This window comes from Falco cherrug, chromosome 8 (genome assembly GCF_023634085.1).
Source record: "Falco cherrug isolate bFalChe1 chromosome 8, bFalChe1.pri, whole genome shotgun sequence".
Classification (NCBI taxonomy): Eukaryota; Metazoa; Chordata; class Aves; order Falconiformes; family Falconidae; genus Falco; species Falco cherrug.
In genome coordinates this window covers 1,709,622-1,733,790 of record NC_073704.1, presented here as the reverse complement: position 1 = coordinate 1,733,790, position 24,169 = coordinate 1,709,622, and the positions used below count along the sequence as shown (strand labels likewise).

Here is a 24,169-nt window from a genome sequence, read left to right as displayed (position 1 = left end):
GGGGGTGTGGGCGGTGTGTTTGGGGGGGTGGGTGTGGGTGTGTGTGTGGGTGTGTGGGTGTGTGGGGGGGGTGTGTGTGGGGGGTGGGTGTGGGTGTGTGGGGGTGTGTGTGGGTGTGTGTGTGGGGGGGGTTGTGGGGGTGTGTGTGGGGGTGTGGGTGTGTGTGTGGGGGTGTGGGTGTGTGCGTGTGTGGGTGTGGGGGGGGTGTGGTTGTGTGTGGGGGGGGTGGGTGTGGGGGGTGGGTGTGGATGGGTGTTTGGGGGTGGGTGTGTGGGGGGGGGTGTGTGGGGGGGGGGTGTGGGGGGTGGGTTTGGGGGGTGTGTGTGTGGGTGTGTGGGTGTGTGGGGTGTGTGGGTGGGGGTGTGTGGGTGGGTGGGGGTGTGTGTGGGGGGGTGTGCGGGTGTGTGTGTGGGTGTGTGGGGTGTGTGGGTGGGTGGGGGTGTGTGTGTGGGGGGGTGTGGGTGTGTGGGGGTGTGTGTGGGTGGGGGTGTGTGGGGGGGGTGTGCGGGTGTGTGTGTGTGCTTTTGTGGGGGGTGTGTGTGTGGGTGTGGGGTGTGTGTGTGGGGGGGTGGGTGGGTGTGCGTGTGTATGTCTTACCGGCCGCTCCGCCAGCTGTCGCCTCCACAGGGGTTCCGCCGCCGGTTCCGCGGGCAGCGACCCCTTCCCCCCCCCTTCTCCGCCCGCCGCTCCGGCCGCCCCGCCTGCGGCCGCGGCCCCAGAGAGGCGGGGAAAGGGCGGGCCCGTGGCGCGCACAAGCCCAAGTATAGCCGCGCGCGGGGCTCGCGCGCCGCTGGGCCAATCAGGCGGGGCGCCTCTCCCCCTCCCGCCCCGGCCGCCCGGTGACCGCCGCGGCGGGGCTGGCCAGCAGCGCCTGACGCCGGCCCGCGGGCGGCCCTGAGGCGGCGGGGGCGCGGCGCGGCTGGGCCCTGAGGCGGCGGGGCGGCCGGCGCGGAGCGGTGCCCCGAGATGGCGCGGAGCGGCCGGGCCCTCGGCAGGGCGCTGGCCGGCGGGCTCGCCGTCAGGTACTTGGGGTGAGGCGAGGCGCAGTGACCGCGGGGGTGAGGTGACAGCCCCCCGAGGCGGGCCCCGCGCCGTCCCGGGGCCCCGCCGCCTCACGGCCCCTCCGCGGTCGCCCCGGGGGGCGGCGGGCCGGGGGCGGGCCGGGCCGCCTCGGGCCCGCGGTGCCTCGGCCCGCCCCAGGGTGAGCTGTGCCGGGCGGCCGGCGGCCCCGGGGGATGCCGCGGGGGAAGGCAGGGGGCGGCAGCCCCAGCCCTTCTCAGGGGCGCCTGAGGCGGCCTGGCCCGTGTCGGTTTAGATTATTTGATTTGCTTCTTCTTTGCTAGAGCCGGTTGGGTAACTTTGAGCGATCCATAAAAGAAATTAAAAACTGAGTAAAGCGCCCAGATGTTTTTCCTCCTCAGATAGTGGAACAAGTTCCTTCTCCCCTGGTCACATGTGAGGGTGGCTGGAACAACCTGCAAAACCAAACGCACTCTGGGAGAGGAGTTGTTCTTGTAACTGGAAGAAAATGAACAAGCAGGCGAGAGAAAGAGTGCAATTTGAAAATCTTAGGGAAAAAAAAATAGGTTCCCTGTCCCAACTGTTACGGCAGTACTGCTGTTTCTTTGTTAAATTCAAAGTCTTACTATCACCCTCATAAAAACAGCAAAAAAGTGGCATAGGTCTTGGGTCACCATGTCAGATTTCAAGCAGTCATATGACATAGTTGTTACTGTGCAGTGGTATAATGTCATCTTACTTGGACTGCATTTCTTACTGTATATCCTTTGTGTTTTTAATCTTTAGGATGCATTTGCAATATTAAAGTAGTTCAATCCTGGTAAGCAACATGGCTATTTTTAAAAGTAATTTATTAGTCTTGAGGGCAGAATCAATTACTGGGAAGGGTGTTCAGTATAAGGTAACGGGTTGCAAACTAAGTTGGAAAATGTTTCTAGTGTAAGCCGCAAGAATCTTGGCAGATGGTTTTCGGCAAGTGCAAGCTGAATCCAAACTGGTGCTGTATTTGTAGCCTTGAAGCTGGGTCTGCTTTCACATCTTGCAGTTGTCATTGATGTACATTCTGTACCTGTTGTCGACTTGGTGGACCCCTTACTGTGCTGAGTAGCAGACTTCAAGGGCTCAGGTAGTAAATTAGCCTCTTGTGCTTATTAAGATTGAGATGCTAATAGGGGCACTTGTTAGCAAAGCTCATTTTATAGGATGCAAACAGCTGTTTACAAAGAATTTGAATGAGATCAACTCATGCCTGCAGACCATAAAATGGCCATCAGATATCACTAACCGTATGGAAGTAACATTCGGGATAACAGTAAACACAATTGCCCCGACATGCTCTTACCACTAATTTCAGTCTTTGCAGTCAGGAGTTCAAGGTCCCTTTTTTCAAAAACATGTTAATCTGTAGGCTTAGAAAATTTTGTAGCTTTCAATCACTGATTCTAGATCACTTATGTATGCATACCATACACCAGTAAATGCTTCCTTTTCAGGCGGTGGAAGTCAGGTGATACTGTGATCAGTACCCAAGTGTTTAGAGAGAAAGCAGCGAGTGATGGCAGTAGAGCAGTGTGAGCGGATATGGTTGTATTACTGGCAGAGGGTTAATACAGAGGTGGTAGCTGTGCCTGAATTAGAGTGTGGACCTGGCTTTTCTTCTGTAGTCTTGATCAGGTTCACAAAAACAGGTGTGACGGTCTGTTGAAATCTATGCTTCTGTGATTTCTTGGGGAGGTATGCTTTCCTGGACTAGGACCAAGCCCAGCACGTTCTCATAGTGTCTGTTTTTCTTCTGATAAAATCGGGAGAGAGATGAAGTCTTGCTGTGTTTATTAGGGTTATAACCTCTCTTAACCTCACCTTCCTTGAATGGCAATGTAGTTGTGAAAAGGACATTGTCTTACAGCAGCTAAAAGATTATTTGTAGGCGTTGTTTTTCAGCTTTGCGGCTGAAACAAGTCTAGATAAAACTGTGTGAAACAATATACTAACATAGCATTAGAGTAAAAAAAACAAACCAAGAGAAGAAACCTGGCAACTAGTTTGGACTGTGTATTGTACATAACCCCAGATGCAGAAAGTAATTTAAATTAGCTCTCCAGAATGTGAGGTCTGGTCCAAACATTTGAACACTTTCTATGAATCCCGTTGAGGCAGCCACAATGTTACTGGCATCCTTCCAGCATTACTGTCAAAGCAGTGCTTTTCCTTAACAGTCTTGTCCAATCTGCATGGAAAAAGAACAGACCATGTCCACATCCCTTGAGTTACAATTGCGAACATTTACCAAGTTCGTGGTCTGCAGACTTGTGAAGTCCATCTATTCTTCCTTAATTTTGACACCATGCCTCTGTCCCATCTTAAGTAATTCCTTTTCAGCTGCCGTGATTGTGACCTGTGTTGCTTCATATCACAATCACTTGTTTCTTTTTTTAAAAGTCTGTACATACTGTTTCTAATCAGATGTTGCTGATAGTTATTTTCCTCTAAATACCTATTTATTGTTTGCCTGCCTTCTAATAATGACCATATAAGCTAATGTAGTCTGTCCCAGGTTATTACTGTGTTTCTTTAGAATTCAAAGTTATGCTGTTAATAATAAGTTTAATTGTTTAAAATTGGTAACTGTAATTTGCTAGACTACTTTGGTGGTTAGTAAAAAAATGCATTCATCTGTTCATTGTGCTAAAAACCCCCACCAAAACAAGCAACAAGCCTAACGCTAAGTGGGGAAGGTTGGTCCCATTTTTGACTATGCAAATCCAGAAGTACAGTCCTGATTGTTTAATTAGAGAAAGAACAGTAAAAGACCAAGGTTGCTCTTTAGCTCATGTTTGTAGAATCACTGACAGCAAACAGTGGCATTTTTAACTTCCTGTTGCCAAAACTCAGACTGTTTGACGTAGCATTTTGCGTCTTAACTGACTTGATCTAGGCAAAATCAATAGTTTAGCAGAACAGACCTATTAATCACAATGAATGTTAGATTTTAGTGTAGATGTTCACAAACAGAGAACACTCAGGTGCAATCCAAGAATCACTAGCATTTTTAAAGGTCGTTTGTTAGGTTTTATTTATGAAAATACTGTGTCCAAGGTTTTGTGTTAAATTTCCTGAAGGAAATATTGAAAGCTCGATAACAAGTGCACTTTCTGAAAGGACTTTCAAAATGAAACTGTCCTTTTAAGAGAAGGATGTCAGCAGAGGGATTATAGCAAGTAGAAGCTCCTCTTTTTTGTGTATTCCAAAAGGGTAAAGTACTGCAGACTATGCCTTGATTTTGCTGTTAAAAAGCCTGTTCTGCAAATTAAGTGCATATGAGGTTTGTACATGAACTCATGCTGCCACCAAGCCAATGTTTAATGAGGCCCTTTGTACTTTGCCAGTTACATTTCTCCTGACTGGGGGCTATTTTTAGTTTCTCTGAAGGAAAGGGGGGGGAGGTGGGGGAAGTCCCCCTTGTGTTTTTAACAGTTTGTGTACTGTTGGGAGCCTTTGTTTTTCCATCTGACTCTGACATTTTCTGGAACGTTATACAACAGATTGTTTGTCTTTCCTGAATGTATTGTTATTTATTTTGTTGATACGAAAGACATCTAAAAGCGTTTTCACTGTTTCAGGCACTTGGCTTCTTGTGGTATTCTGATGACCAGAATTTCTCCTTTGCAAGTACCTGTAGCAAGCCACACCTTCTCAAGAACTTTCTTCAACATTGCTGCACCACTAGTAAACAAAAGAAAAGAATATTCTGAAAGAAGAATTATAGGGTCTGTACAGAAGTGTGGAAAGATACTTTGTATGCTTATTGGTTTTGTGTTTGCTGTGATTAATCCAAATCACTAGAAGTTCAAAGGCTGAGCACCCCTGAGGACACATGCCCCTATGACTCTGCCCAGCTGGAGGCTAGAAAGGGGTTTTGACATTCAGAATTTACAGAGATCAGGCTTTTCCAGTCTTCTGAAATTGAGTGTAAAAAATGTAGGAACCTAAACCCTTTGCCCCGTAGAAAGAAACAGCAGAAATAACCCTTCTATTCCATGATAAAACAAAACCAGCCTTGAAAGGGAAGACTATAGTATTAATTTCATCTGGTGAAATGGGAACAAACCAACAGGTGTGAAAACTCTGTTCCTTTCTGTCCCATATGCATGCTAATGTTTGCACTTGCATTATGTTGTAGTTCTCACTTCTCAAGATTTTTTTCTTTCTTTAAAAGAAGGAAAATAAGTAGTTGTGTGATGAAGAAACTTAGGCACATAGGAAACTATTTTGAAATCTTGTTTGCCTTAAAGCTAGTGGGAAAATTTCAGTTCATTTAATGAGACTGGAATCCTGCCCCCAAGTCTCTGGTCCACAATAGTATGAACTATTTGTTTATTAGCATAGGGGTTTTTACTATGCTTAACATTCATTTATGTGATAGTTCTTGAACTTCAACAGAATTTGTTCAGGCACTAAAAAAGAGCCTCTGTCCAATAATGCTCACTGTTAAGTACTTTTGAACATAACGCTTCATTTTAAACACAGATGGAATGAAGCATGTACTTCAGTTCTTTTCTGAGTCAGAACTAAAAATTAAAAAACATAGCTTTGTAATGCTTTGCTGTGTTACAGTACAATGAACCAAAATGCTGCCATCATATTCTTTCATTTGATTTCAATATCCTGCTTGAGCAGGTGGGCTGTACAAGATGACCTCCAGAGGTCCTTTCCAACCTCAGCCATTCTGTCATGCTGTGAGGATTTTCCATTGCATGTGTTTTTTAATTAAGCTTTTTTATTTGAGCAGTGTTCCTCTATTTAAGCCTTATGGAATATAGAACTTTAGTTTTGATACATCTTTTCCTGGTAGCCATGAAGTGTGGATTCTTTACACAACGTGTCTAAGATCTACCTAAATGGAAACATAGCTGTGCTGGAAACATTATTTTTTCCATTTGAAATGTATGCATATTTACCTGGTATTGCAGAAAGTAGAAGGCACAGGTTCACTGTTCAATAATTTTACTGCTGGATGTCATGTAGTGTTTTGCTTTTTTATGCAAAGGCTTTTAGCAGTTTATCCCTTTTTTCTTCTTAATTAGCAAAGCTGCATTTTTTATTTCCTTAAACATTGATAGCATTTTCAGGTGACTGTAAGTTCACCTTCCAAACTGCCTATGCCATTTATACCATTTTTGAAACTTGTTAATACTGAATTAGAAGTTAAATACTTTGTAACTGTGACATTCATATCTCTGTTTCCAGGTATTCTATGCAGGAAATGTATGAAGTTGTTGCTGTTGTGGAGAATTACAAACTATTTGTTCCTTGGTGTAAAAAGTCAGATATATTATCAAAGCGCTCTGGATACTGCAAAGCACAGCTAGAAATAGGATTCCCTCCTGTAGTAGAGAGGTACACATCGGTTGTTACCCTAGTGAGACCACATTTAGTTAAGGTAATCTTTGTTTTTTCTTAGCTTTTTCTTTGTTTTTTTCTTAGCTGTAACTTTCCATAATCTCTGTTGAAATTCTAATATTCCAGCAAGGTCTTGCTTCAGAACAACACTGGAAGTGCTTTGCATGGCTCAAAACTTGTGTTGCTTTTCTTTCAAGACTTTAGATTAACCGGGGAGAATTTGAACATGCTTTTAAAACGCAACCTGCCAAATGTCAGGCTGAGGGAAGATTTCTTTTTAATTTGCTTTTGCTGGAGAAACTAGCAGCCATTGATGAAGATATACCATTTTTGTTGGTTTTGTTATAATTTTGTCCAAGCCTCTCTAAATGCAAAATGAATACTGACTTAAAAGTTATCTTTGACAACTGTAGCTTCTGATGCCTTAGCAAAATTGGTATGTCATTACTTTTCTTCTGACAATTTTAACTAGTTAATATGGGAGGTCTTAAACTTAAGCATAGGATCAGCTGAAGAGACTGTTATTCAGTGTATTGATGAGAAGATAGAGTGGATTTGAAGTCAGTTTTTTAGAACTGATTTGTTTGGGAAAGAAGCAGTTGTATTTCTCCTCCTTTCAGCTTTTCAAGAGTAGTAATTAAAAGAGAAATGTCAAGGGAGAAATTTTAAATGACGTCTGGATCTTCTATCTACTTTGCCTTGTATATTTAAGTCTGTTTTGGTAAGGGAGAGCTCAGAACAGGTTTCTTTCAGCAAAACTGCCTCTCCCTTCATGTGGCAGATCTTGATTATTTTTTGGAATAACTACTGGAATTATAATAGCTGATTGCTGTTCAAGATAATTGTTTGGATATCCTATTTCATTATTCTTTTCTAGGCTTCCTGTTAAGAAACACTGCTCACAACAGAAAATGGGTTTCTTAAGTGCAGGGGAGACATAAATTGGAAAAGGAAAATGCAAAGTGCCTTTATTCAAGGTACTTAATGATTCTGGAAAGAAAGAAAAAAAATCTCTCACTTTCTTAAAGTTGAACAACTACAATGGGAAATCTGCATTTTACATGCTGACTTCTTTCCCTTTCTACTCTTCCCTGGTAAGACTGGTCTTTTTCTTTCACATAGCTATCAGATCAGCTTACCAACTCTTTTTCCCTCTAATTCACTCATCAGAGGCAGCCTTCTCGTCTCAGGAAAGACGTGAGAAAAGTGGTGAGGAAAACAGTTTCTTTAGATTTCCTCTTCCTAGACTTAACTAGCCTTTTCTCTGCTGGGATGTTTTTTCCTAGAAGTTTACATTCTGTTCATACAACTGCAGAACATTTCTAGAGAAGCAGTCGTGTGTTTGGACTACCTCGCTGTCCTCAGAAACTCTGGGCAAAGGCAGCTTGCATGGTGGTCTAGCATAGCGGGCTACTGGCAGGGACAAAAGGAGCACGGATTTGTTGCTTATGGCAGCAGTGCTTGAGCAATGGAAAAAATCAGACTGGTAACAGCAGCTCTTGCCGCAGAGGAAGGCACAGAACAAGTTTACTACTTTTAAGGTTGGGAGCAAGGGGGACACGGTGGCAATTTTTCCATTCTTGCTGCCCGTTTGGGAGCAGCAGGAAAAGCAAGCTGCTCAGCTCTTTGTGTCTAATCTTGCCTCTACTCCTCCCCTTTCTGTTGTAGAAGTAGTAAGGCACTGCATCTCATTCCAGGGCAGAAAAATTTCTATGCTCCTGCTTAGTCTTTGAGATGGCTTACTTTACTATGGCTTTCAAACCACAAACAATGTCTATTCAGCATAAGTAGTCTTGTTGGAGCAGAGCTGAAACAAGAAATTAGAGAAATTCCCTCTAGAAATTCCAAGCCAATTGAGATTATGTATTTGGATTATTTTGAAGTATTTGTCTTTCAATCTTTTTCTATTATAAATATAGGCACACCAAACTAGCTCTATTTGCTAAAACCAAAATGAATGGAAATAAGGACCCTATTGTCATGAAAACTGTGAAGCCAACAACTGCCTAAACTTTATTGTTTTAAAGGAGAATTGTATGCAAGTGCTCCTGAAATGTTAAATATCGCTTGCTGGAAACTAAAAGCCAGCATGTAACCTGATTATGAACTTAAGCATATCGTCTTACTGACCACATGGTAGCTCTTGATCTTGTGATGGAAGATGTTTGGGGTTTACTTTCAATCAGGTTTGTTTTGATGCTGAGTTCCCTGTAGTCCAAGACTACCAGTCTATATCTCAGTATATAAACCATTCTATAATATAAGGAAAAAAATAATAATCTACAAACCCAGTAAATACCCACATCCTCTGCTTAAAGCAGTGACCATTAGCATTATTTTGGTGTTCTATGTCTCATGATAGACATCTGTTTTATAACTCTCACCACAAAAAATTTTTCCTCTCCCTTAAAAGGAATTCAATTATTTTGCCATAAATGACGCAGCGCAAATGGGATCTGCACTAGAAGAATAATTTTAACAATACTGCACCCTTCACTGTCTAACAATATACTAACGCGAGCGTCAGTAATACCGGTTCGTCGCATCTGTAAAAGCCTAACTTTAGCTTGACTTTGTAAACTTTATTTTAGGCATCCTGCACAGATGGAAAACTGTTTAATCACTTGGAAACAGTGTGGCGTTTCAGCCCAGGTATTCCTGGCTATCCAAGGACATGTACGTTGGATTTTTCAGTAAGTATTGTAATTAAGACTACCACATGCTAAGAACGGCATAGAAATACTATCTTTAACTGTGCTTTTTCTTTTTTTAATGCCTGGTACTTTTGTGGGGTTTTTTCCAATTACATACACGCAGAAAACAAGTTAGCTTTAGTCACTACTATAAAAAAAATTTTGTAAACTTTACCATGTGGAAACTGCTACAGTGTCTTTCAGAGACAGCAGTCTTCTGTGCAGCGTCTGCATATCATGAAGCAGTGTAGGGATTGGTGTCTCTCACTGTACAATCCTAAACATGCTCAGGTTTTTAGATTGTCAAATAGAGAGGGAGAAGTACTAAATATACTTCGCTATTTCCTTTAATTGCTCTACAACCTAAATGCTCTTGGTACCTATCAGAAAGTAGGTACTCTGTCTGTTCCGTTTGGCTTGCAGTTTGGTCAATTTAATTTTCTGGCCTCCAGTGTTACTCTTTCACGCATTTTAAGTCTTAATCCTTCCTTCCATAATGCAGGTACAATAGATTTTTGCTGTTTTTCTACTCTATGATGGGGTATCACTGCAGCTTAAAAGTATTGCTCTTTAAATCTAGTATTTGATTTAGCCTGTAACTCCCAGACAAGTTCTCTTCCACTGAAGTTACTGCTTTTCTATTTTGCCCATATAGTCTGGCATTTTTTTCTTACATTTTGTAGCATTACAGGTAGGTGTTGCACTGAGCGCGTAACTAAGCTGAGGGGGCTGGTCAGAGCAGGGTACAGAAGTACAGAGAAATGGGTTGATCCTGCTGCCATCTACTGGGATACCCTGCTTTAAAAGATGCCTTCTGTAAATAGGAAAAAAGAGCTTTTGGAGTATTTGTAAACTAACGCATGAATCTCCTTGGGTTAACAGCTTTCGGTTTACTACTATGTTGCACTCCAAACAGTTGAACAGTAAACATGAATCTATAGGCACTCAGAAAAATATGTTTCTCATGGGATTTGCCAAGGATGTTTGCATGTTAGTTGCTCAGTGTTTGAATTTCTGTGGGCAAATGAGTGCCAGTTCCTGCTGATCAGTACAGAAGCTAGCTTTTAACCCAAGACATAAATCAGTTGACAAGACCTGAATTAAGGAATTGTTTAAAATGTATAATCTAAATACTAAGTCCATGAGGAAAGCAATTACTTCTGCACTGCTGTTTCGCAGTTAACATGCTTTACTCCTAAGCAACTGGAGCAAAGCTATATTTGCTCCATTTGGTATTTAATCTGCTGATTTCTCAGGGATGACAAAAATACTGAAATCTCAATCTGAAAGACACACTATAGCAAGAAGTGATGAGAAAATTGCAGAAGAGCAACCTGTTTCTTTTCCTGAAAATAACAATCACTTTGGGAAGCCACATATTCCAAAACAATGTGATTCCATAGCCTTAGAGGAATGTTATTTAACTAGATAGAAGGCCAGCACAGCACAAAAGCATAATCAAAGGCTATTTGACATAAAAATCACCTTCTCTTTTGAGGGTGGAGAAAGCCAACTCCCTGCTCCCCTGCTGTAAATGTCAACTGCTACAGTAGCTTCAGTTTAACTGCAGGATTCAGTAGCTAAAAGAAAATGGAGTTCTGAGCGCTGCAGCAGGAGCGCCTGAGGGCAAGGTACAGAGGACTTAACCAGTGCATCTGTACTCTGACAGTGACTGCCCAAGCCAGGACAGTGAAGGACACGAGTGGGAGGTGTTCAGGTGGGAGATACGGCACACAAAGCTGTAGCTTTAGTCAGTAAACTGCCCGTTTGAATATACTGTAACTACAGTTGCCAAGATGGAAAGACCAATTTCAAATGTTGGTATTTAATAGGGAACTTTTGATCTGCTTTTAAATGCCTCTTGGGATTGCTTCACTTTACGGGTAAGTCTGCTGTCTTGCCATGCAGGATTTTCCTCAGACAACTTTTGTTCCCAAGTGAATTCTGTGAACAAAGTAAATGAGTTATTGTTTGTCATTATCCCCAATCTTTTACTTATGTTTTGTGACTCAACATTTATTGAGTTAAATACAGCTTAGATAAATGGAAATGATTACTTCAGAGGATTGAACAAAAGGATTCTTCTAATTGAAAAGCACAGGGAGACAGTCCTCTGACCGAGGGGTAAGGCTTTTCTTCAGACTGATTCGCCTATAGCTCCATTTTAACTGTTCTTTCTCCCACAGCTTACTCACAGACCAACTGGAGATTCCGTAAGAGAGTTGTCTTATTTGTAACAGCATTTTACCACAATGGTAGACTCGGGAAAAACAATTCTTCTCTATTTTCTTAAACAGGTTTCTTTTGAATTTCGTTCGCTTCTACACTCAAAACTTGCTACACTATTTTTTGATGAAGTGGTAAAGCAGATGGTAGCTGCCTTTGAAAGAAGAGCATCCAAGCTCCATGGCCCAGAAACAAGCATACCTCGGGAGCTAATGCTTCATGAAGTTCATCAGACATAAAAGGGAAAAACATAATAACCTCCATTTATAAACTGGTTTGTACACTTCATCTGTACAAGAGGTGCCACGCTCCTCCTTTGGGGCATGTTTCATATCTCAGCTTTGTGTGTGACTTTATACTGTACAAAACACCTGTTCAGCCAGATGTATATAGAATGTGCAAGCTGCAATCAGGTGCAACTTAAAGCTTTATTGGTAAGAGACAATTAGCAGCTACTGCAACACGAGCTATCTTGGGCTGCTGACTATTAACTTGCCGAACAGTTTGTATAATCACAGTGCAAGTTCTACCTTATTCAAGCTTATGTTTTTTTTCAGCGTTGTAACACTAACTCAAGTTTAAGTTGTTAGTAGTGTGAATGTAACTTAACAGCATCACCTCAGCCAGCTCTGGCCCAGCAAAGGGAAACTGCCTGTGAAGCACCCAGCAGCAGGTGCTTTCAATTCAAAGCCATGACAGGGGTAAGTCAGGAGTCTGCAGCTGCTGCTGAACTCTGGGCAACTGCTATAGAAAAACTCGCCAAGGCTTCAGAAGTGCAAGGGTCCACCTAAGAGCAGGAGGGCTGTAACTCGGCGCAGTCAGCCGGCGGGCCTCAGCCACCCATCGATCTGCAGGCGGTGCAGCAGGCTGAACTCACCTACCTGCCGCACTCTCACTGTTACACGCTGCCCTTAGGTTACAGCAGGCACGTCTCATCTAACGTGAACAGTTTCCAGTTCCAACCCAACTTTAAACCAAGTAGATCAGCATTACCTCTCCAAGAGCCAGGGCATGGATGCACAGCACGCCGCACCACAGTGCCGGCCTCCCAGGAAGGAGTGAGCGGGGAGTCCTCCACTTCCTGCAGACAAGCACACCCAAGGCCGGCCCTCGTGAAGAACACAGCGTGCAGCGCTAACCCTTAGTTCATAGGGGTTTCCAGCACCACGCCACCATTTACTTATTAGTCCATTACAACGGTACCAGCTGTCTTGACTGGGTTAGTTTTCAGTAGTTCTGTTCCTGACACCAATATTGTTTCCACTCCCTGAAGAAGTATTAGCGAATAGGTTTGAACAGGTTTTAAATCCTGTCTGTACGTTGCCTTGCATTACCCAATTTCCATACTGAAATTAGGTGTATTAAGTAAGACTAGAAGGTATGCTTTGGGACAGGGACAGCCCTGAGGCAGCGTCAGACCACTTACTTCTCCTGAAAGAGCAACTGAAATGTCACATGTCCCATCTGTGAAGGACAGTCCTTATTGGAGGTAGGAAGCTGGGGGAAGCAACAGCTGGAATAAGAGGTCAATTTTGCAGCACCATGAAGTTGTAAAGCCACACTGTTTGCCAAGACAATGAGAGGTACTCAAGTTTGGAAAGCAGACGACCACACACCAATGCCACGTCAGGCCAGAGCACTCAGGGGCAAGGCAAACTGTCTTTTTTAAGGGAAAAGCAGCACCCAGCATCAACAGCAAGTTCAACTAAATCCTGGAGCCCATTACCAGAAAGCTAGAAGACAAGACAGGGAGGCTCAAGGTGAGGTAACCACATACTTACTTACAAAAACCGCAACCCTTTCTTAGCAAAGGCGACTTACCTGCTTCACACCCCCAGGGCACACTCCCTCCCTCGGTGTAGGGCAAGGCGCTCAGCCTGTTCCCTGTTCCGACAGGTGAAACAAGCAGCAGACAGGGCAAAATAAAGCCAGCGCACGTGCCTCATTTTCATAGCATTGTTTAATAGTTTAAAGAACTGTTCCGTCAGTTCAGCTTCTGCATTTCTTACCAAAATCAGTCACTTGTCTTTCTGAGAAACATCCTAGACAACAGACTGTTTCCTGGAGGGGACGCCTCCCACCCCTCTACTTCCAAGCCCAAGTATGGGATTTCTAGTCAGTCTTAGAAGCAGCAGGCTGTCAGGGCTCTCCCCTGACTATGGCTTTGGGTGCAGATGAATAAGGTGATACATTTTGTAACTTTCGAGCAGTCTGTTTTATTACATAAAGGTCACAGAACTGTATATTTGCCTACTTTGTACACAACTGTCTAGTCTCACGCACAGTGGCTTCCAAGTTCTTAGTACTGGCAAGCACCAACAAATTCTGGAACAGAATATCAAGTGCCTTAATTAACTTCGAATCAGGACCTTGGTAGATGGATCTTGCAACCCAGTTATCAGGAATGTACAAATGTCTTTATTCAAAAAATACAAAATAAATTATCTGTAGGCATGGACAATGACTGTAAACAATTACACGTGTGTTAAATGAAATCCAGTAACTGATGGTTACAGTGATTCTTTTGAACACCAGCCTCACTTCAGTCACTATCCACCCTCTTGCACTGACATCTGAAGTTTTTAAGTCAGACCTGTCAGTCTTAAACAGCCCAGCCCGTGATGCATCCCTACCACTGCAATCAGAACATGCCACCTCCCATTCCTCCACCCATCCCTCCCATTCCTCCCATTGCCGGCTCCTTTTCTTCTTTAGGAATTTCGGTCACCACTGCTTCTGCTGTTGATAGGAGAGATGCGACACCTGCAGCGTCCATCAGAGCAGTTCTCACAACCTAAAAATAGGAAAGAAATAACTCAATACCTGCTGACTGTCACGTGAGGGGGGAGGAAAGCTGAGAGTTCGGACTATTTTAGGCTACCTTTGTCGGGTCGATGATTCCTTTCTCTACCATATTTACAAAGTCCCCAAGCATTGCATCATAGCCAATGTCTGACGGACTCTGCAGGATTTTCTCAACTATTAGTGATCCTTCAACACCTGCATTCTTCGCAATCGTCATTGCTGGGATTTTCAGTGTTCTCTTTATTATTTCAATGCCTGTAAGAAAACGGGTGTTTAGAATTACCTATTGCATACGCTGCTCCAGCTGCAAGGGCACACACTCACGTGCTGGAGATCGATACAAAGAAAACCCTCTGAGCAAGGACATACGCTAGTTTACTTTTATCAGCTTCAGGGAAAAAGGTTCTCTGCTACTTGACATTTGCCAACAGATGAAGCCCTTGCAAGACATTCAGACCCATTTTCGTTTTACTTCTGCAAAAGGCAGTCAGGAGTATTATTACTGTAACATCGCACAAAGCCTTTTTCCATTTGATATGCCACACCATCTCTCAGGCATTCCTGGATTTTATGTCCGTCTACAATGGCTTAACGATCAACTCAATTCTTCCTTTAATGGTCTGCAACCCCTTGCAGGGGGTACTGCTGCTGCTTTACTGTTAACTGGCTCTTTCACAGCCAGGTCGGGGCTGCAATGAAAGTTTCTTCCCACTGTAAAGCAGAGACTGCTGTAACAAGGGAGTATGAGGGTCTAGAGATGAATTAACAAAAAGCTCACCAAAAGCAATCTGTATTTAATGTTACAAAGGCTCAGGACAGAAGAAGGTCTATTCTTAACGCTTCCACACACGCATTCAAGCCATTTACTTACCAATTTTCTGATCTTCATTGGCTGGAGCTAAGGCATCTAATGCTGGAATGCAGCGAAGCAACGCACAGCCCCCGCCTGGAACGATGCCTTCCTCTACGGCAGCACGGGTGGCGTTCAGGGCATCAGTAACTCGGTCCTTCTTCTCATTCACTTCCACATCGCTTGTGCCACCAACCTACAGCAAGCAAGCCACATGTCAAGGCCCACTCCAGGAGCCTGGCAGGAAGAGCACTGCTGCTGCGAGATTAAATCGCCAGCTGGAGCCGTTCACGGCAAAGTGCCAGAAAACTAACCCGGTGCCCTCCCCTGCCAGCAGTGTTCTTGTGTACCTCAGCGCTCAAGAAACCTGAACACACAGTTTCAGTTGATTATTTCATCAAGTTCTTAATACCAAAGCACAGCACTGTAAGAAGCCAAATTCCTTACCCAAATCATGGGACAAGCAGACAGCAGTAGCTTAAGACTGGCAATAAAGGACCGATGCTGCGCCCCTTTCCGAAGGGGTTTAACTTCTCACCTTCAATACTGCTACTCCATCAGAGAGTTTGGCCAATCGCTCATTCAGTTTCTCTTTTTCGTATTCACTTGTGGTAACTTCTAGCTGTTCGATGATTTCTTGAATACGTTTTTCAATTTGAGCCTTTTCGCCCTTCCCCTTTAGAAGCATGGTGTCATCCTTTGTCACGATGACCTCTCCGACTTTACCGAAGTCATGGGGCTGGATATCCTCCACATTTAGGCTCAAACCCTCTTCTCCAAACACCTGAAACAAATTATGTGAAAAGCTGCAATTCACCACTCCTCCTGATGTTTGTTATTTGTAGACACACAAACACATGGAACAGGCTAACGGCGCAAAACAATCGCACTGCAGCAGCCCAGCTCAACACACCACGTCCTGCCCCCCCCTCCCCCGGGTGCACAGTGCCCTACTCCTGTTTCCAGAGGTTACAACTATAGGCACTAAAGTGACTTTAGAGCAGGGTTTGCTGCTTTGTTACTTCATACTCCAATCAGCTTAAACATGAAGTTTTATTTCAATAACCCCCTTCGGATCCCAGTACCACGCTACAGTTTTGAAGCACATACAAAAAAAAGGCAGCATAAAGGGACACTAATCAGCACATCAACTATTTAAGTACAGAAGAAAATTATCCAGTCTGTTCCAAACATTTAAAATAATTAGATCTGCCACACTGGAGCTGAGGCAGCTGCTGAGGCAGACAATCAGTTTTACAAGGCAGCCAGAAAGCTTTGCTGTTTCAAAGGAATGTCCTTGAAGTTCCTTCTTGCCCTTAACAACCTAAATGCTACAAGGAAGTGGTGCGTAGCTTCAGTCAGTTAAAAGGACATACTACTCACGGTTGGCATGGGCTGTATTACAGAGCCGTTACCAATATCCGTATTTTTTTTAAAAAAATGCAAAGTATAGTATTGGTTTTTGAAAGAACAGGACACAGCCTGCAACACAGCCATGAACCTAGAAAGACACATTCTTTTCCTCCTTAGGCACCATTAGCATTTCTTGGAGCAAAAAGCCAGTTAAACCATCGTTACTTACCGCACCGCCAGTAGCAATTGCCATGTCCTTAAGCTGGTTTTTCCTGTTGTCACCAAAACCCGGTGCTTTTACAGCAACAACCTGAAGGCCAACCTTCAGTCTGGAGAGAAGAATTCAGAGAGCAACACTCCACATGTGTTCAGAGGATGAGTCTTAGTTACTAAAGCCAATTATTTCAGTACAGCCCTAACAAGCAAATGAAGAGCCCTTCATGAGCCGAAAGCTGGTTTTGCTCAAAAAGGTAGTTAGGAACAACTGAAGTTCTGTCTGAAGCGATGCAGTGTAGCTACACACAAAAGGGGCTGCTTCTCTGGTAAGCAAATGCAAATACACGCTTTTGTATGTATCCCTTTAAAAGGAGGAATACACACAGGCGCACACAAAAGCAGTACCTGTCTGCAAGCATGGACTTTAAGCCTCACCTGTTCAAGACCAGAGTGCTGAGGGCTTCTCCATCAACGTCTTCAGCGATAATGACCAAAGGTTTGCGGTTGGCATTGGCAATTTCAAGAGCTGGAACTATGGACTGTACACTAGAAATTTTCTTTTCGCTGATTAGAACGTAAGCATCCTGGAACTCGCATTTCTGCCCTGCAGAAACAACAGGCGTTATCTGAACAACCCGGTTGTAAGAACGTATCGGGCATTCTCTTACACTGAAGCAGCTACTTTGGAGCAACTGCCGCTCTTTTCAGCAGCGTTAAGACACAAATTGTTGTCTCCAAGACTCCACCTTCAATTCTGCACTGTTCTGGAGTGCTGCAGGGCCAGCTTGATGTTCGCACAGACACAGTCCATGCTTGGCAGAGAAGGGAAAAAACCAAAGCCCAAAGACTCCAAGCTTTTACCAGGAGTTAGAAGTTTCTGACGTGGAAGGACCCCCCTGCCCTATTTGCTGTGGAACACAGCGTAACAGACTGTAAAGTCTTTATAGCAGGTACCACAGACAGTAACTTCGAAGAGCCCCTATAAGGTATCTGACACATGTTATTGTTAACTCACCTTTGGTTGTGTTAATAAAATACGGAGAGATGTAGCCTCTGTCAAATTTCATACCCTCAATGATTTCCAATTCATCGTTCAGAGTTTTTCCATCCTGTTTAGATGCAAGAAATTCTACATTAAAGCTCCCTTATTTACCACCATAAGCACACGCAGAGTTAGGCTCCGTACCACACATCGGCTTTATGTGCCTCCCTTCAAAATAAAGGATTGTTAAGAGGGAACAGCAACCAGAGCCCTATCTAACTGAGCTGGGGAGGAGGGAATTACGGTGGGATACCGCATGTGAGCGGCAGCAGCTACATCACGTGCCACAAAAGCTGACAGTGGCTTTGCATGAAGTCCATACATTGGGCAGTTCTTACCTTGACAGTGATCACACCCTTCCGTCCAACTTTCTTCATTGCATTGGAGATTATATTGCCGACTTCCTGATCTCCGTTCGCCGATATCGTGGCGACCTGGAACAGTAACCTCATGTAACTGCATGTCACAACACAAGCGGTATTTCCTCACTATGCAGAAAATCAGAACAACCATTTTTGGTTCTGCTGTCTTTCCTGACGAGACAGGGCAGCCAGCCATCGCACAGCCGCGCCAGGACCCGAGAGCCCCACCGGCAGGGCTCGCAGCTCCAGCGCAGCCAGGCAGCACACGCAGGCCAGCATGCCCAGTGCCCCAGACCCAGCTGGGCACCCACCTCTACCCGAGCCTCCCACAGCAGGCCCACCATGCCCCCAGGAGTCCGCCGTCACCTTCCACCCACAAACACATCTCTGCTCTCATCAACTCTTCCCCAGTACACAAATTCAGGACCAGATTTTTGGAACGAAACTCAAAGATGAGAAAAACTACCTACTTCTGAACTATCTGCTAGCAGTAACTGAAGGCAGAATATTGCTAATTTTAAGTAACTCAAGAAAATCAAAGCATAACCATGAAGATTATTCAAGGAATCACACTCTGAATCTTGGTAGATGAAGAAAAATACTCAGGTGTCATATATGCACAACCCAACTCCATTAAATCTGATGACAAAATATTTGAGGGATGAACAGTTATGTAAACTTGGTTTAATAACTTTTTTTCCTAACCTGTGCAATTTCTTCCGGAGTTGTAACAGGTTTAGACAGCTTCTTCAGTTCAGCTATGACAGCATCAACTGCAAGCATCACCCCTAAAGATGAACGGAATACTAGTGAGCAAACGCAGCGAGGCACACAGAACAGAAAAACCAGCCCCAAACAGTTCAAGTTTCAAACAGAGTCCACATGGCCAAACGCGCCGAGCCTGCAAGCTCCAGAACCAGCAACGGGCAGTTCTAGTTCCCCGCTGCCATCCGTACACCTAGTGATCTTTGGAACTGGCACGACATTCTTTCTGTCACAATTGAAGTTTATGGCAAATTTATTTACACGGCACCCGTAAATTTATGTACTTATCAAAAATTAATTAAATGCAGAAATGGATTTAAATGGAATTTACTTACGACAAATTAAACAAGTTCACTGCATATAAAATCATAAAATTATTAGAAAAATGAAGAATTTTTCAGAGCAAGTAACGTAACAGAAGCAAGTGGGTTCTTTACTCATTGCTCTTCCAATGAAGCTTCATGCGGCTCTTCAAAAAGAGGGCAGCTTACTCAGGAAGCTGGTCAAACCTGGGATATGTGAAATACAGACAGGGATTAAACCTTAAAAACACGGGAAAAAGATTTACCCCTCCTGATTTCTACTGGATTAGCTCCTTTGCTGATCTTCTCAAAGCCTTCCTTGGCAATGGCACGCGCAAGCACCGTCGCAGTAGTGGTACCGTCTCCAGCTTCTTCATTTGTATTGTTGGCAACATCTTGAACTAATCTGGCTCCAATATTTTTGTATTTGTCTTTTAAGTCAATTGCCTTTGCTACTGTCACGCCATCTTTTGTCACTTTGGGACTTCCCCAGCTTTGTTCGATGATAACGGTTCTTCCCTAGGGTGCCAAAGAACAGATGTTAAATCAGAGCCACACAACCCACAGCGTGTTACTCTAAGAACTCAACTGAAGATGAAGACCCCTTTGAACAGCCACGGCAGAACAGAAACACCGCCTGGCACAGAACTTCCAGCTGGGACTTTTTTTCGAGCACACACATTACCAAGGTTCTGCACGACTGGAAGAAATGGCTCAAAGGTTTTATACTTTCACAGAAGGAGGCTTCGCTCCCCAGCCATAATGCTGAACACCACAGACTCAAAAGTCTACAATTAAGTAAGTCTGACCTCCCAGAGAAAAATATAGAGATTCCCTCTAACACTGGTATTTTCCCCTAAAACTACACTACAGCAACAAACTGAATTTGCAAAATCTAAAAACCAGCCATACAAAGCTCCGCCTGTTGCACGTTCTGGAAAAAAGCCGAGACTTGCAAACCTTATTAATGATTAGCAAAGAGAACCGAAAAAACTGAGAATACTTAAGCAATCTGTGTTAATGTGTTGCAATAACTTCCCAAACATCGCCAAGTTAACAGGCCTTTCTTTGCCTGCACTTGCCTCCATCTCAGCAGCTGGACTCTCCCCTGCAGCGTATCCAGACCCGGTGAACGTGGGAAACCACGGGCCATGCAGGGCAGCTGCGCTTGCACAACGGACTGCTCCTTCCCAGATGAATTCAGCAGCTTTAGTAGCTGCCCCCATCGGTCACGCTCCAGCTTGAGCTGGAAGCAGCAGAACTGCTAGGAGGTCCAGCCCTGCCGCCCTGGAAGCCCTCAGCCATCCTGGCAGCGGGAGCTGGTGCGAGAGCGGCAGGGGGAGCAGGTGCCCCACTCCCCTGCGGGCACCCCCGCTGACCCCGCACAAGAGCCCTCAGGCCCCGCTGAGCCCAGCACGCCAGCGGCCGCCGGGCACGGCTGCAGCAACACCACACCAGCAACACACCAGCGCGGCCTCAGCGCCAATCCGAGCCCGGGTCACGCACCACGTGCCAAGCCAGCTCAGCGCTCCCAGACAGCATGCTGCCGCTATGGCACCGCACAGCGTGTTCCTCGCGTGCGCAGAGCCCGCTCACATCTGCCTCCGGCCTCCTGCCACGCACCAGGCTACGCTGCTTCTGAAGCACCCCCACCCCTAGCAGCTGCAGAAGCAGCATTAAGCTTCAATTACTGGTGCTGAACTTGTGAAAGTGCTCACGTAATTCTAACTGTGCTATAAAACAATCACACCAAAACAACGTGTCGTCTGGCTTCTTAACTGCTGTTTTATTTGACCTGCGCTTTCCCTAATCCTAAAAGTTGTTCAAGGCTACGGACAACCCTGGAAGATCCTGCTACTGCTACGTTCTTTATGTACTCCATCCTTGGGTTTGTGTAGTCTCTCCTCATTTTTGTTCTATGTTTTGACATAGTCTCATTTCAAGTGGGTGTTTGGTAGCTATGAGGGAACAGGCACAGCAAGATCTACTTGTCTCTGATCACATTAATCACTTACATTCAAACATGTGGTCTGTGTTTCTGAGAAAAGGCACGCCGCCGGGGAACGCACGCCCATTTTGAATGGTCCTGCACATCGAGAATCCAAGCACACACAAACTACTCCTGACAAAGTAATCACTGTGTCGGTAGCAGCAACAAAAGATTGCGTGAAACTGCAAACCACGTTTCTTTAAAGACAGAACAGCGCCAAAGGCAAGTTTCCCCACCAGCACGACATTTCTTACAACGCTGGAAGCAGTCAGGTCATTGCAGTACAACCCCTACAAGTCTACAGATACACGCACAACAGCAGATGAAGTGAGAACGCTGGAACAAAACCCCCGCAAGGTTACAGCAAGTTGCATCAGGAAGCGCCCTTTAGCCAGCGCACTAGAACCACACTCAAGGCATTCACACAGCAGCTTGATCCCAAAACCCCGGAGTTATATTAACTGGCTACACTTAAACTTTGCTCCTTTATGTAAAACAGCTACAGCTTGCAGACATCTCCGTTCTTTAACCTTCATCTGCTCAGCTTATGGCATTTTTGCCTTTAAATAAAGACAGCAGCACAAAAAAGGTGCAAGAAATACACAAGCTGATGTTGCAGAGGACAAGCAGCCTTGAGAACAGCCACACACAGGCTGTTATTTAAGGATGTTAAAGAAAATATGTTTTGAATTAAGAAATTTAAAGTGCTGAAGCTGCTAACTGGCATAATCAGGCCCCGGCCCTCATACAGGCCTAATCCAAGGCTGGTTTAAAACCCAGTCAAGTTAATCAGTGGGAGAACAGAAAAGCAAGAGATGATCAATTTCTGTACCAGGTGCTCTCAGAAACACAGGTGTTTCTAGAAAAGAAATCAGTATATGTGAATAGGAAGTGCTTGTTCAAAGACTAAGCGTGCTTGAAGGAGCAGGTGAGTTAAAGCAGGCAGAAAGATCACAATCTGAGGAGGAGCCTGGAACCGAGGAGATGCATCAACTGGACAGTCAGGTGATGGATTCGCAGAACTGACAGGACCAAAGGAAACTCCTAAAAACTTCAGACGCTGACTAATGGTTTGATAAGTGTATGTAAGCTGTGCTGTATCACTTGGTTCTCTGCCACTCACTGGGGTGGTGGCCTGGCTCCGAGATGTGACTGAAGCAAGCCCAGTGGTACCCGCACCTGTGTGAGTTTCTCCTTCAACAGGGAACAGATATTCCTGTGAGCACAGAGAAAGTCAGTGTCTCTTCCCTAAAAAGGAACCTCGTTTCAAGCCTTACTGCACATTGCATGACTATGCAGAATGCAGTAGACGGTCTTCCAAAAGATGGAGGACTTGCAGGGAAACGGACACTACCTTCCATCCCACTGGCAACATGAAGTTATGCCACTGCCACAGGGTTCCACTTAAGCTGGTAACATTTAGCAGCCAATTGAGAACTCAACCAGATGCTTTCAACATTCCTTTTGCATCGTGAATACTAAACGGCAGAGTGATACAAAACCATCATTTACAATCAGAAGAAAATTTTAAAAACCCCCACATGCTAGTTAACCCACATCACGATATAGTCACATTACCTACTGCATTGGTATGGGCCAACAGCGGAGCCGCAGTAACCTATCATGCACATCTCCTTAACCTTCAAACCGCCTGAACAAATACACTGCGCCTTTCACAGCCATCCCATTCATTTCACTTTGCTCCTACGAAAAGCACGCACGCTACTGTCACGCTCCAGTGACGCGAACGGGAACATGGCGGCTTGCAGCAGGCTGTGCCTGGCCCTGCAGCTGCGGGTCACGGCCCTGCGGCGGGCACTCCCGCAGCGCTGCCCCAGGAAAGCTCACTGCCCCTCGCTGCTGGGGCGCCTCCAGACAGTTACATACAACAAATGCAAAATCTTCATTACCTTCGGCCCCATGGTGACAGCTACAGCATCTGCTAGAAGATCCACGCCTTGGAGCATAAGAGCTCTAGCATCTGCCCCGAACTTCACATCTTTTGCATACGCTCGTGTTAGATGGGGGGCGAGTGCCCTGGACACCGGCCTCATCTGACCGAGCACTGTAGATAAACGGAGCATGTCTGAAAGATTAAAAAAAAAACCGAAGGAAAACATAAGCATTACGGCTTTGCACAGATACTTCTAGAACAAGAAAGAATAAAAAGCTTTCAGAAAACCAAGCAAGTGACCCTGAGCTTCTAGTTTCTCGACGGCTGGAACAGACACGCCCGCAGCTGCGGGGAACTGTGCGGGGAAGGCGGCTGCGCCCGGCCGGGCCTGGGCCCCTGCGGCCACGAGGATCCCCCGGCAGCGGCCGAGCGCGGGGCCGGCCCAGCCCAGCCCAGCCCAGCCCCGGCCCCAGCCCCACAGGAGCCCCGCAGGCGCGGCCCGGCCAGGCGAGGCGCCGCCGGCCCACCCGCGGCGGCGGGAAGCGGCCCCGGGCGCCCCGGGCCCCCCGGGCGGGCGGGGACCTGCGGCCACATGGCCCCTTCCGCGGGCCAAGGTCAAGCGCCGCTCGCCCCCTGCCGCCAGCCCGGCCGCGCTGCACCGCCGGGGCCGGGGCCGAGGCCCGCCGCGCCGCCTCGCCCCCCGCCCAGGGCCCGGCTGCAGCCCTCGCCCCGGGGCCCGGCCGGCCCCCTGCCCCCGCGCAGCCCGCAGCCGCCGCCACGGGGGAAGCGGGCTGGAGCCAGGAGGGGGATCGGGGCAGCCCCCGCCGGGCCGGGCCCCCGCTCACCTGCGGGCAGCAGCAGCCGGCGCCGCCGTCCGGCCTCAGCGCTGAGCGGGCAGGTCTGCGCGCGGGGACGGGCGAGCGCTCGGCACCCACCGCCTCCGCCCCGCCCCCGGCCATGCGGGGCCCCGCGCCGCCCGGCCCGGGAACCAGCATACCCGCCGCCGCCCCGCCCCGCGCCCCCGCCGCGCACCGGTACGCGCATGCGCGCCCGGCCCCGGCATAAGCCACTCAGGTTCCGGGGCCCGCCAATTCCAGAACCTTCTGGAACGCTCATGCTCGCTGAAGGTCAAAGTTGAGCCGACCTCACTTCCGGGCGAGGGGCCGGCGGCGGCGCGGCGTGGCGCGGTGCGGTGCGGCCTGCGGCCCCGCAGAGGTTCCCGCGCCCGGCGGGCGGCGCCCGGCCCCTCGG

At 46.2% G+C, this 24,169-nt stretch overlaps 2 protein-coding genes across 5 annotated transcripts; one reads left to right on the top strand and one right to left on the bottom strand.

Moving 5' to 3' along the window:
* Positions 1–840: 840 nt before the first annotated feature.
* COQ10B (coenzyme Q10B) lies at positions 841–11,873 on the top strand. 3 transcript variants are annotated; one of them, XM_055718965.1, is made up of 5 exons: positions 841–1,031; positions 4,641–4,787; positions 6,268–6,460; positions 9,012–9,113; positions 11,411–11,873. In XM_055718965.1, exons 1-5 carry the CDS (start codon positions 967–969, stop codon positions 11,576–11,578), a joined length of 675 nt encoding a protein of 224 aa, XP_055574940.1. In that variant the 5' UTR covers positions 841–966; the 3' UTR covers positions 11,579–11,873. The 3 variants fall into 3 exon arrangements, with proteins under 3 accessions (XP_055574940.1, XP_055574941.1, XP_005440531.1); XM_055718966.1 differs by having other exon boundaries at positions 845–1,022; XM_005440474.4 differs by lacking the exon at positions 841–1,031 and adding an exon at positions 2,125–2,146.
* Positions 11,874–13,530: 1,657 nt separating this feature from the next.
* On the bottom strand, positions 13,531–24,083 carry HSPD1 (heat shock protein family D (Hsp60) member 1). 2 transcript variants are annotated; one of them, XM_055718961.1, is made up of 12 exons: positions 24,063–24,083; positions 22,935–23,110; positions 19,301–19,553; positions 18,673–18,755; positions 17,944–18,039; positions 17,579–17,672; positions 16,999–17,167; positions 16,577–16,676; positions 15,533–15,778; positions 15,016–15,190; positions 14,221–14,399; positions 13,531–14,133 (listed from the first exon to the last, which is right to left on the bottom strand). In XM_055718961.1, the coding sequence occupies exons 2-12, from the start codon at positions 23,106–23,108 to the stop codon at positions 13,981–13,983; spliced, it is 1,722 nt and encodes a 573-aa protein (XP_055574936.1). In that variant the 5' UTR covers positions 23,109–23,110; positions 24,063–24,083; the 3' UTR covers positions 13,531–13,980. The 2 variants fall into 2 exon arrangements, with proteins under 2 accessions (XP_055574936.1, XP_055574935.1); XM_055718960.1 differs by lacking the exon at positions 24,063–24,083 and adding an exon at positions 23,764–23,920.
* Positions 24,084–24,169: the final 86 nt, after the last annotated feature.